At 42.7% G+C, this 13,178-nt stretch overlaps 1 protein-coding gene and 1 pseudogene across 1 annotated transcript in view; one reads left to right on the forward strand and one right to left on the reverse strand.

The window, feature by feature from the left end:
* The window catches only part of HSF5 (heat shock transcription factor 5), a 39,055-nt gene extending 33,534 nt beyond the window's left edge, over positions 1–5,521 (forward strand). The window contains exons 4-5 of the mRNA XM_077484430.1: positions 1,719–2,087; positions 5,156–5,521. Coding sequence (XP_077340556.1) covers positions 1,719–2,087; positions 5,156–5,521 — 735 coding nt within the window. The remainder of the gene's footprint in view (positions 1–1,718; positions 2,088–5,155) is intronic.
* Positions 5,522–12,795: 7,274 nt separating this feature from the next.
* LOC143986374 (U2 spliceosomal RNA) lies at positions 12,796–12,975 on the reverse strand (annotated as a pseudogene).
* Positions 12,976–13,178: the final 203 nt, after the last annotated feature.

Below are 13,178 nucleotides of genomic sequence, written 5' to 3' on the forward strand. Positions count from 1 at the left end.
TTGTATGTTGTACGTGTAATGATAATATTCCGAATATTATTTTTTGTTTTAGCTTGTCCTTATATGTTTTTGCATTTAAATGTTGCAGCAACAGGCTTTTTTTTTGTAAGGGACATGCCAGTTTTCATCATAAGCACCCTAGCATTGTTATAGTTTGTCCCAAAGTCTTGTCAGTGTCACTTTTGTTGAGTAAAGCTGGCCATAGATGTTTGAATCTTGGCTGGTCCAGCAGGAACCGGCTGAGATTCAAACCATGTATGGCCAGACTGAATGTACCTAAGTTGAAGATCAATAAACATGGGTACAACCAGCCTGTCGGATTTCACGTGATTATTGCTAGCGGCTGTTATTTCCCCCACCCTTCTGCCAGGAGAACACAATGGCTCTGTGGGAGGGATTCCCCCATCAACACTGACTGTGTTCGTGAAGGCAATCTAGTGATTTTTTTTCCTGCAACCCGTGGTTGCAGAAAAGAAAAATCACTCCGTCTATGGCCGGAATAACATCATCTGAATGTGGATAAACTTATATAAATGCATTAAAAATATAAAAAGATCTATGCCCCAATACTTTATTGTTCTGTGTGATTCAAATAGGTGTCTGGAGAGGAGAGCAGCAAAAGAAGCACCCTGCGAGGAAATAGGTGTTTCAGTGGTTAAATGCTCAAAATGATTTTTCCACACTTAAGAGATCTGTCTGTAAATTGTAACCTTTTAAGACAATATTATCATTAGATAAATAGCAAAGAGTTTAAGATAACTCATTCATGTGAAGTTTTAGAAGGAAGGAACTGTTATACTATCTATGTTAGGTGTTTATTCTTGTCTTATGCCACGTGCACACGATCGGACTTTCCACCAACAAAACCGTGGATTTTTTTCTGAAGGATGTTGGCTCAAACATGTCTTGCATACACACGGTCATACAAATGTTGGCCAAAAATTCAGAACGTGAGAACACGGTGACATACAAGACGTACGATGAGAAAAGGAAAAAGGAAGTTCAATAGCCAGTGCGGCTCCTTCTGCTTGATTCAGAGTAAACGTGAAGTTTTGTGCGACTGACTTGTGTACACATGACCGGACTTTCTGACAACAAGGAAAAATTTGAGAACCTGCTCTCAAACATTTGTCTGTGGAAATTCCGACAGCAAATGTTCTATGGAGCATACACATGGTCGGACTTTCCAACAACAAGCTCACATCAAACATTTCCCGCCAGAAAGTCCAACTGTGTGTACGTGGCATAAGACATAGCTGGGGAGAGTTTCCCTTACTTCCTTTCTTGGAAAAAAGGTTGTCAACAAAAATTGAGGAAAATTCACCAACCAAGATATAGACAGCAATATAAAGCTATGGGGGGGGGGGGGGGGGGGGGCTCTAGCCTGCTCCTATTTCATCAAAAAGGGGAGCTTTATTGTCTTTATTGAAGCTATCCCTCGCTTCCTTTCCAACAATGGGACAGGATGTAAGGGGAAAGGTCCACAAAGGAACAACAGAGAGCAGTTAGAATTTACATATGGTTCTAAGAATTATCCACACTGTCCAAAACAAAATAAAAAAATACTCTTTAATAAATGAATCCCTATATTGGAAAAATAGGAATATCTTTGGAAAACAAACCCCACAGTAGAGGGTCTCCTTTAAGTTTTAATTTTATCATCCTACACAGTACGTATGGTATTAATTAATGATCACATTATTATCTCCAACACACAGGGAACACCGGTGCAGGCACCCTACCTTGTGGAATTCTACAATCCAAATTTGCCACGCACTAACTACAATGATTTCAGGAGAGACCAGGCAAATTTGAATACAGCTTTCTGGGTTGCAGATGACATGCAGGCTTCACGTCAACCTGAAATGGCTCAACTAGATGTTCAAGTAAATCACAAACAACCATTGTCATTATCAAATTATGCTCATGTTCCAGAAACCTTTGAACATGGTCAAACACAGCAGTTGCAATACATACTGCCTGTAAATATGGACATTACCAACTGTGCTGCAAGATCATACCAGGCTGCTGCTTTCTCGCATACACAGGCATTGGGTGGTGCATATCCTTCAAGCAGTAACACTGAGGTAAGTGGCAGTCTCTCTCTCCTGTTATTTTACATAAAATTGTGTGTACTGTAATACAGGGGTTCTTAGTGGGCAAATGTTTTCTACTGAGAACCCTAATGCCTCAGATTTCTGGCTAGATGACTTTGGTTGTCTCAGCTTAACTTCCTAGCTCTACTATCTTAAACCAGGGATCTCCAAACGTTGTAAACAAATGGCCACTTTACTGCCCTTCAGAGTTTAAAGAGGCCGGACTGTGGTTAGTGAGAGTAGAAATTGCCCCAGCATCAGTGGTAGTTAAAAGAATTACACAGAGCCTGATGCCCCAACATCAGTAAAAGTAGACATTGCTGGTCAATGGGAGTAAAAAAAAATAGAGCCTGTGGTCAGTAGGCGGATTAGTGCCCTATCATTGGTATTATTAGTGGAAGAAATAGTGCACCATTGTTGATATCAAAGGGAGGAATTATGGCCAGCCAGTGTCAGTGGGAGAGATTGGCTTAAAGTCTTGTTTTTGTTTTTTTGTTTTTTAAAGAACAAACATGCTATACTTACCTGCTGTGTAATGGTTTTGCACAGATCAGCCCGGATCCTCCTCTTCTTTTGTCCCCTGCCAGCTCTCCTGGGTCCACCCTCCTGCCAAGTGCCCTCAGAGCAGGTAGCTTGCTCTGGGAACACCCAACCAAGCTCACGCCTGAGCTACCGCTCTGTGAGTCCATTCACACACAGAGCCATGGCTCAGCCCCACCTCCTCCCTCTCCTGATTGGCTCACTGGTTGTGAAAGACAGCAGCAGGACCCAATGCTGCTGTCTTAGCCACTGAGGAGTGAGAGCCCCCGGAGTGCCAAGGCTCTGGTGCACATAACTGGATTAAGATGAGGCTCAGGTAAGTCAAGAGCCAAGACTCTGGTGCACATAACTGGATTAAGATGAGGCTCAGGTAAGTCTTAGGGGGACGCTGCACACAGAAGATTTTTTTATCTTCATGAATAGAATGCATGATGGTAAGAAAACCTTGAACCTTTAAAACCACTTTAAGTCGAATGGTCCTGCTGGAAAACCTCCTTTGACCAGCGGCTTACAGCCATTTGGCTGCAGTGCTGATAAATGACTCCACGTTGTTAGACTACGGTAGCTCAGCGGGTGGTATTCCTGCATCTTGTGTACCCAACTTTAAACCTAGCTGGGGAGAGCTTCCCTCACTTCCTTTCCTGGAAACAAGGTTATCAACATTAACAAGAAATTAGTTAAATTCACCAACTACGACATAGACAGCAATACATGCTATAGGGGTTCTAGCCTTCTCCTATTTCACAAAAAAGGAAAGCTTTATTGCTGTCTTGTTTGAAGATCCTTGCTTCCTTTCCAAGTGACCCATCAGTAGGACAGGATGTAAGGGGAAATGTCCACAATAGGTGAGGTGAAAGCAGTAAAAACTGACATATGGTACCCAAACGTTCCCTACTTTGTCCAAACCTAAAAACTTTGGCTGGAGATACTCAATAATAAATCCCCTTTCTTCCATGAAGATCTAATGTGCAATGTGTGTGTTTTAAAAAAATGATTTGGCAAAAGTTGGGGGACCCTCCTACACTTGGGGAATGGATTACTAATGTTGGTAATACATTACAGATGAAAAAAGTTATATATCTGCACAGGGGTTGCCCGCGCACGTATAAAAAGTTATGGGCGCCATGATTAGAAGTCCCTGGGCAATCCCATGTGGACCTGATCATGGACAGGTTACTGAGGCTTAATGCTGGGTGATGTCGCTTATGGCGAAATGGGATTGTAGTGTTGATGATTTCAATGGCGCACAATATGTAGAAATTGCCCTTACTGGTGGTGACTGTTTTCTGTACAAAAAGTAAAGTGTACTGTTTGACATTGTTATTTTATACTATTTTTGAGCTTTTTTTTTTAATGTCGCTCACGTCACCTGCCGACACTCTCCCTCCTTAAGCTGAGCACTATAGTGTGAGGGGCTGTGTTTCTCTGCTGACGTCAGCTGGAAGGAAAGCTGCAGGATTTCACCTGAGCACCCCGCAGCACTGTAAATAAGGTATTTCACTGAATAATAATAAAAAAACAACAACACACAATGCACATTAGATCTTCATGTAAGAAAGAGGATTACAGGATTTGTCACAAGTAATTTTAACAGCTATAGCGGCTGTAGGGGCAGGGTGGAGATGAATAACACAGATTCCCGAGCTGACAGGCAGGGAGGGAGGGTGAGAGACAGCGGGATGACGAAGGGATATAAACTGACCATGGTAATCGGATCAGCAGCCATGATTACCATGGTCAGCACAGACAGGGGGGACATAGAAACTGGCAGAATCAACCTGTTTTTTTAGAACATGGAGAGGGACAAGTGACACAGCAATAATCACTATGCTGTGTATCTTGCTGTAAAGGATCAGGATCATTTTATTTAATTTTTATTTTTTTGGGTTACAACCACTTTAAAGTTGTTGTAAACCCCATTCATGAAATTTGCCCTAAACACATATATCTGCAATATTTACTTATGTCTCTCCAAAGCTCTGACTGCCGTGTCTTTCTGCTGCTTCATTCCTCTTTTAACAACACGATAACTTCTGACAAGTTCTCTGACACACGAGATAAAAGCAGCTGAAAATTTGTGTTGGGGATGGAACTTAGAGATAGATAAGCAGAGAGCTTGTCTATTCGTCCCTCTGCCTATGTGGTGTGTGCCTTTTCTCCAATCAGCTTTCACACAGTGTATGCCAACACTCCACACCCACTGCTAAATGAAGAAACAAGATTTCCAACACGTTGTGCACATTCTAAAGAGTTTAGAAAGCTGAATACAGCAGATATACAAGTAAAACGTATGTAGGAGGATTAGTTTCATCTCTGTGTAGGATGTTCCTTTCAGTGGGTATATGTGAGGGTTTACATCCACATTAAGCCTCATATTGGAAAAAAATAGGAATATCTGTGGAAAGCCAGCCCAACTGTAGGGTTTCTCCTTTGGGGTTTAATTTTATTATCATACACAGTACATACATTACAGTATGTTGTTACTTAAAGATCACATTATTATTATTCCCATCACACAGAGACCACTAATGCAGCCACCTTGCCCTATTGAGGTCTTCCATCCATATGTGCCTAACACTAACTGCGCTGATTTCAGCAGAGCCCAGGTGAATTTGGATACAGCAGTCCAGGTTGTAGATGACTTGCAGGCTTCACACCAACCTAAAATGGCTCAACTAGATGTTCAAGAAAATCACAAAGAGCCGTTATCATCCTCAAATGATGGTCATGTTCCAGAAACCGTTGAACATAGTCAAGCACAGCAGTTGGAATGCTTACTACCTGTAAATATGGACATCACCAACAGTACTGCAAAATCATACCAGGCTGCTCCCTTCTTACATACACAGGCATCAGATGTCTTATCCTTCAAGCAGTACCACTGAGGTAAGTGGCAGACTCTTCCTGTTATTTATTGTAAATCAGATACATTTTTATTGGAAAGATTTTATTCAATTTACAACAAGACTAGTACATACAAAACATTCCCACTAAAAGTATAAAATTACAATATCAAATCATGACTACAAAAAAAAAAAAAAACACACCTCCATTCAAACTACATTTTCCAGATTTTATATTCATTGTTACTTACAAGACCTTTCAACATAGCAATAGATAATTAATCACAATTTTCATAAAATCATGGTGACATTATAAAATAAGGCATTATATGATTACATACTAATGGCTTATATGTATTGCTATCCCGTACCAAGGATCTACCCCTCTGCCTACTTTCAACAAACTCAGCAGTAGACTCAAAATATTTACACATACAAATTGGAGTCTAACCATTGTGACCAGAATTTTTTTTGGCCATTTCCTGTGTTTATATGTCAATTCATCCCTTCTTAAATTAACTCTAATCACATTAGACCTTTGAGCAATTGTTGGTGGGGAATTTGATATCCATTTCTGCAATATGAGTTTTTGAGCTATATACAGTGCATCCAAAAAGTATTCACAGCGCTTCACTTTTTCCACATTTTGTTGTTACAGCCTTATTCCAAAATAGATTAAATTCATTATTTTCCTTAAAATTCTAAAAACAATACTCCATAATGACAATGTAAAAAGAAGTTTGAAATCTTTGCACATTGATTAGAAATAAACATTTTTTAAATCACATGTACATAAGTATTCGCAGCCTTTGCTCAATACTTTTTTGAAGCACCTTTGTCACCAATTACAACCTCAAGCCTTTTTGAGTATTATGTTACAAGCTTGGCACACCTATTTTTGGGCATTTCTCCCATTCTTCTTTGTAGAACCTCTCAAGCTCCATCAGGTTGGATGGGGAGCGTCGGTACATTTTCAGATCTCTCCAGAGATGTTTTTCTTTTCTCTCAAAAAAAATTGATGGCATAGATTCCAAATTCAACAAGTTACAGTGTACAATCGGTATACTTATCATCACTTTACACCAGCACTCAACATGGTATCTTCATTATGCACCTTCAACACGCTACCCTACAGGGCCCACTGACCTTAAGCAATGTTACAGATTTTAGACATAAAACAACTAGTTTAGATTAATAGTCTGAAGTGGGTCCTTGAGACCCCTAATTTACCAGGACTGTATTGAGACAGTATTCATCTAGAAGCAATAAAGTATCTGTGATAGGGTGAAAGGAGCCTCAGGCCTTCTTGCCCGGGGTAATACATATTTCTACACATCAATATACCGGTGTGCCTGTCACAGGGCATTGGGTAAGTGTCAAGGCATAATTTTATAGTGAATGCGCGGTGGCTGGAAGTGAGGTCAATAGTTCTGGAATCATAGCAGCAGCATAGTTGAACTGTGAAGAAGAAAAGTGAACTAAGAACAGTAGAGTCTCCATCACTGTATGACTGAGGAAACATTCACTAGCCAGCGATTTCCGACTCAAACGGTCGGTTGATAACTGAAAGTAGATAAACTGAGAACATAGGGTTGCTTCGAGCACCACAGCTGGTACAACTCAAAGGGAATCAACTAGTTCTTTCCTGGTAAACTTTTCGATTTTGGAAAATTCACATTGCTCACAACGCTGGGGGGAGAAAACCGTTTTGTCTCCCAGCCAAACTGCCGGTGTCCTGAAGAAAGACAGGATAAAGGTAGCTCCAGGAACAGTGGGGCCCGATGTCAGTCACCCTCCACCACAACCCTCCTGGTGTGGCAGATAGCATTTTCGTTGGCATCAATCCATGCAGATGCATCCACCGCAGATTCAAAAAAGTGTGCTTGGTCTCAAAACAAGATGCGGAGTCGCACCAGAAACAGCATGGCGTATGGAGTTTGGAGATGTTGAAGCTACTTTTTAACATCTGCAAATCTCACTCTGTAGTACTGTACTTCCGCAGAGTAGTCGGGGTAAAAAGAGATGCGTGCTCCATTAAATTATATGTTTCGCCGTTCCCTTGCTTGGCGAAGTATAATTTCCTTGTCTTTATATTTAAGGAGTCTCGCAAGAAGGGTACGAGGAGGATGGCCTAGTGGGAGCGGTCTGGGTGGCACTCTGTGTGCCCACTCCACCGAGTACAACAAAGTGATCACATCCCTCCCAAAGACCTCGAGCAGCCATTTTTCCACAAATTCTGTGGGGTCCTGCCCTCCAGGAGCCCCACTATGTGCACATTGATCCTCCTCAAACAATTCTCAATATCATCTGACTTAAGCTCGTTTGCCTTTGTAAGCCTTGATGAGATCTGAGTGTCTCTGATTAGGGGTCTAGTTTGTCTTCTATGTCGCTAATGCGACCTTCTTCAGCAGTGGTGCGTGCTCTAATCTTTTGCATGTCATGGCGTATAAAGCCCAATTCCTCCTTCATGCTGCCAGATTGCTCCTGCAAAGTATGCACAGAGGATGTGCAACTACGTATCCCTCTGAGGATGTCTGCCAGGGCGGGTTGTGCTGCCTCTTCATCCCCCTCTCCTCCACCTCAATCTCAGGCAGAACCGATTCCTGTGTGGCAGAGGGGGTCTGTGAGAGCTGCTCCCCCACCAATGCTGCATGTAATATAGCTGGGGTGGCATCCATATCTTCCTCCCCTCTTTGCCCCGTAAGCCCAGACAGTTTTTGTGTGTAATACAGCATGTCCCCGGGGGAGGTCCAAAACATTTGTCTTGAGAGTTTTGGGAGGCCTACCCGCATCCTTCAGCTTGTCAGCTCCATGTGAGCATCTCGAGAGGGAGACTGCAGCGCCATGTTCAGGGTGGCCCCCAGTCTCCGTCTGTTTACAAGTCTCCATAGCGTCCAAAGTATCTGGTGGCAGAACTGGGAGTACATGATGTGGGTCTGGCAGGGTTCTGGACCAAAATCTGACGGTTTCACAGGCTGGAAGCAGGATCAAAGCAGGATCTAGGATGGGAGCTCTGTGAGACACTTCCTTTCACATGCCGCTCTTGGCCATGCCCCCTCTCCAGAGATGTTCAATTCGGTTCAAGTCTGAGTTCTGGCTGGGCCAATCAAGGGCATATACAGAGTTGTCCCATAGCCATGCCATTGTTATCTTGGCTGCGTGCTTTCACATACATCTGTCCACTGGATCCCAAGCTGGCAGAGACCATCATAGCCTCCATAATAAAGTCCTTTTGCATTACATAACAGAATATCTTCCTGAATGCTTGTAGCTCCCTCAAATGCCAGGGCCCATAGCATTCAGTCCACTCCAAAAGCCTCTGTCCCGGGTGAGTCTGTCACAAGGCCCTTCTGCCCCAATCGCTGGACTTCGTGGTTTGATTTGTGCTCTGACATGCACTGTTAACTGTGGGACCTTATATAGACAGGTGTGTGCCTTTCCAAATCATGTCCAACCAACTGAATTATCCACAGGTGGACTCCAATCAAGTTGTAGAAACATCTCAAGAATGATCAGTGGAAACAGGATGCAGCTGAGCTCAATTTTGAGTGTCATGGCAAAGGCCGTGAATACTTATCTACAGGTGATTTTTTCATTTTATAGTTTTAATAAATTTGCAAAGATTTTAAATAAACTTCTTTCACGTTGTCATTTTGGGGCATTTTTTGTAGAATTTTGAAGAAAATAATGAATTTAATCCATTTTGGAATAAGGCTGTAACATAACAAAATGTGGAAAAAGTGACTACTTTCTGGATGCACTGTACATAGACCGCAGCCACATCAAATTCATCTCGGGTGGGAGAATATCTTCTGGTATAATCCCTAGCAAAGCTATTTTTGAATCAGAATTAACATGTGTAGAGCATATAGTATTTAAAGTATCAAATATATGTACCCAATACCGATGCAGTTTAGGGCAACGCCACACCATATGTATAAGTGTACCCATTTCGGTAGTACATCTTGGACAGTTTTTTTTAGCTGCTTTATCCCAAGAATGTCCTTTTTGAGGAGTATAGTAAGACCTGTGAATAATAAATAATTGGGTCAGACACTGTGAGAAGGATAAGGAGACCCTGGTCAAATTTTCCAAAGCTTGCTCCCATTCCTCATCACCAATAATCTCCAGATTCTTACGCCACCGGCCAAGACTACCACCCTTGTGTACTAGCGCTAGCTGTTGTTTGTAGGGGGAAATATATGTCACCAATAAGTCCCCTCTGTTTGGAATTCCTTGTAGATACTGCCATGGTTAAACTAGTGGTTATATTTTAATGGTAAAGTCACTGCCTGACTCTGCAGAGCATGTCACTGCAGGTACTGAAAATATTATTTGTTAACTAGATGGTATTTCTCTGCCAGTTTATTAAATGGTTGATAGCAAAAAGCTGATGAAGAAGGACAATACCAGCCCTTTTCCACAAGTCAAAGTTTTTAAGTTTCGCTACCTCTGGTAGTCGTAAATTATTCCATATGAGCATGTATTGGGTATATCCCTCATGAGAAGTAAGATGTTGGACAGCAGTTCAAATTTTATGGATTAAGTGAAATATAGAGAAGCAACGTTTACTACTTTGAACTGCACCAGTGGCTCCAACAGAAATTCAGAAAGTATCATTTGTTATATAGGGTCCTCACAATCTATAACATTCCAGCCATGTTGGAATTGTGACGCCAAGTAGTACAATATAGCATTGGAGACATCTAGACCACGGACATCTTTGGGCTGCAGCAAAACTTTCAGTCTAATCCGGGGGTGTTTATACCTCCAGATAAGGTCTCTAAAGAGGGTGTCCACCTGTTGAAAAAACTCTCCGAGGCAACCATACAGTACAATTATGTAGGAGATACAACAATTGTGGCATCCAAACCATCTTTACCAGATTAGCTCTACTAATTACCGTTAAAGGTAGCTTGCTCCATATTTTCCCAGTCTGTTTAAGGAGCTTAAGCAATGGATATAAATTTCTCTCTACATACTCAGACATTTGTGATGTAACTTGAACACCTAGATACTTAAATGTAAAGACTATAGCTATTTGGGATGCGGATCTTGGCATATTATTCACAAGGGGGTCTATCAGTAGAAGAACCAACTTGTCTCAATGTATTGTGAAATCTGAAAAGGACCAATATATAGTAATTAGGGACATTGCTGCTACTAGGGAGTGTGAAGTATCTCCACAAAATAGTAGCACGTCATTAGCATGTAAGGCAATTTATCCCCTCCTAAAGATCTGCGGAAACCCAGAAATGTTCGATGACTGGCGAATAGCAGCAGCCAAAGGTTCAAGAACAGATCAAAAAGGAGGGGTGATAGTGGTCATCCTTGTCTTGTTCCTCATTGTAGTGAAAAAGGGGCCAATATATGTCCATTCACCTGAACCCAGCAGCTTAAAGAAGTTGTATCCAGCGTATAAACTGGGATCCAAATTTCTATAAACAATGCCATAAAAAAATTCCACTCTATACTATCAAAAGCTTTTGCAGAATCAAGCCACAATATAGCTCTGTTACCTAGATTATCAGATGGAACTTGCAAATCAAGGAATAATCGTCTAATATTTATTGCAGTAGATCTGTTTGGAATAAAAACAGACTGATCTAGGTGCACAATCTTAGAAATTACATTGGCCAATCTAGTGGCTAACACTTTTGCCAATAATTCCACATCTAATGTGAATAATATTGGGCAATATGATTATGGATTGTTAGGGATCTTAGCAGGTTTTAATAGGACTATAATAATCACCTCATTCATAGAGGTGGGGAAGATGGCCACTCTTCAATGCTGCATTAAATACCTCTAATAATTCAGGCAACAAATTGACTCCATACATTTTATAGATCTCCTCTGGTAACCCTTCAGCACCTGGGGCTTTATTATTAAGTATACTGGCAGCAGCGATTCCAAGTTCCTCTAAAGTCTAATTATTTTTTTGAAATTTCTGTTTTATCAGGTTTTAAAAAGGAAACAATACAGTTACAACATTAAAGTAATACAAAAACAACCCCCAAACAGGCAGTAATAAAGGTTGCGTAAAAACCCAACTGCCGTCCCCAACATCCTACCCCTACCTCCTCCCTCTGTGGAATAACAGACCCTCCCTGACCATACCAGGAAGCGCAATAAACAATATGTTACTGTGCATAGAAAGTTAGGACAACCAGACAGAAAGTAATATTCAAGCCCCAAACGAAGTATAGCCCCCACAGCCTGAGACAAGAGGCACTAAATCATAACAAGCTAAAAAAAAACATTCAATTATATATTAAGCAAAGCATTGGAGCAGTATACAGACCCACCATGACCAACCAAACTTATTTTTTTCTATTGAAAAAGCCCATGGCGTGCAAACACACCCAAAAAACTTCCACCCGGTGCATAAAAAAAGTGCACACACATAAAGAGTGACACACTAAAAAGTGCAGACGGGTATCTGATGTCCTCCAAAAGAAGGACCATACCCTGATCCCCCGGGGCGTTAGGCTCCAGACAGGGACTGAGGTACCAGACTCAACACAGTGGTCCCCGGACGAAACCGGAAGACCTCCTTTCCCCGGGAGGACTGCCGAAACAGAACCTCCTAGGTACTTGGTACTATGGGGGCTTCCCCGAAGGTAGGCCCCCCTCATGGAGATTGGACCAAGCCAGAAGGCCTATGTCCGCTCTCCCAGAGACTTTCAGGATTGGTCCGAGGACCGACACCCTACTCATCAAACGTGCAGTGACAAACTGTGACAAAACACACACAAATAAAATAAATAAAAAGTGAGGAAGGGATAGTGGAGAGGAGAGTGAAAAGTGACCATTGTGCAGTACAATGGCCGGCCCTCCGGCCAGGAATCAAAAATTCCTCTGGTCCTAGCCAAAAGGCCGGGCCCTAGAGGCAGGTGTGAAAAAGCGTGTTAATGGTGACGTGACCTAGGTGCCTAAATCAAAGTGCAGGACGCACAGTGAAAGAAGGCACCCCTGGACTGCCACTCCAGGGGCACATCACCATGGGCTTTCCAACAAAAGCATCCCTGGCCCCCCCGCCCAGACCACAACAGCCCCCACCCCTGGTCAGGAAGGTATGGAGATCCAGGAGCTTAGTGAGACGCTGATTCACCGCGCCGCACCTTCACTCCCATCACTCCCACCTAATTACATTCGGGCAGTACTGGCCGCTCCCCCCCACCCCCCCCCGAAGGAGAGGGGGAACAGGCGTTCCTTTCCCGAGACAACTGACTGGAGCTAAAGCTGCCACAATCCAGACCAGAAGGCCAGGGTCCCCTCCCCTGGCTTCGACCAGTGGTTCTCCATCCCCATCAGAAGGCTTCCCTTTCGGCTACGAACCGCTCCAGGTCACCTTTACACCAGCAGGCTTTGCATAGCAACCGCCAACCCTGCTCCACCTCGCCGTAGAGCAGGGACGGAAGCAAGCGCCACCTCCTGGTAACTGATAAGAACAGATACTACACTTGATCTTAGCCAAAAGGCCGAGAAGCGACCAACCAAACTTATTGGCTTATTTGCCCTTTGCCCAGAATAGGAGGGTGTCTATGCAAAACTACCCATTTGTATGTCACCAAGATCCAGCTACCCCTTATCAAACTTCCTGGGACATCCCCAATTTAAATATGGGGCCTTGTAGACTGGGAGTGGCCTATTTGCCAATCCCTTCCAAGTACTCAGTGTTGGAGCCACCAGGTTC

Source organism: Lithobates pipiens, unplaced genomic scaffold, assembly GCF_037356315.1.
Source record: "Lithobates pipiens isolate NorthernLeopardFrog02 unplaced genomic scaffold, aLitPip1_a1.2 Scaffold_16, whole genome shotgun sequence".
In the NCBI taxonomy this organism is placed as follows: domain Eukaryota; kingdom Metazoa; phylum Chordata; class Amphibia; order Anura; family Ranidae; genus Lithobates; species Lithobates pipiens.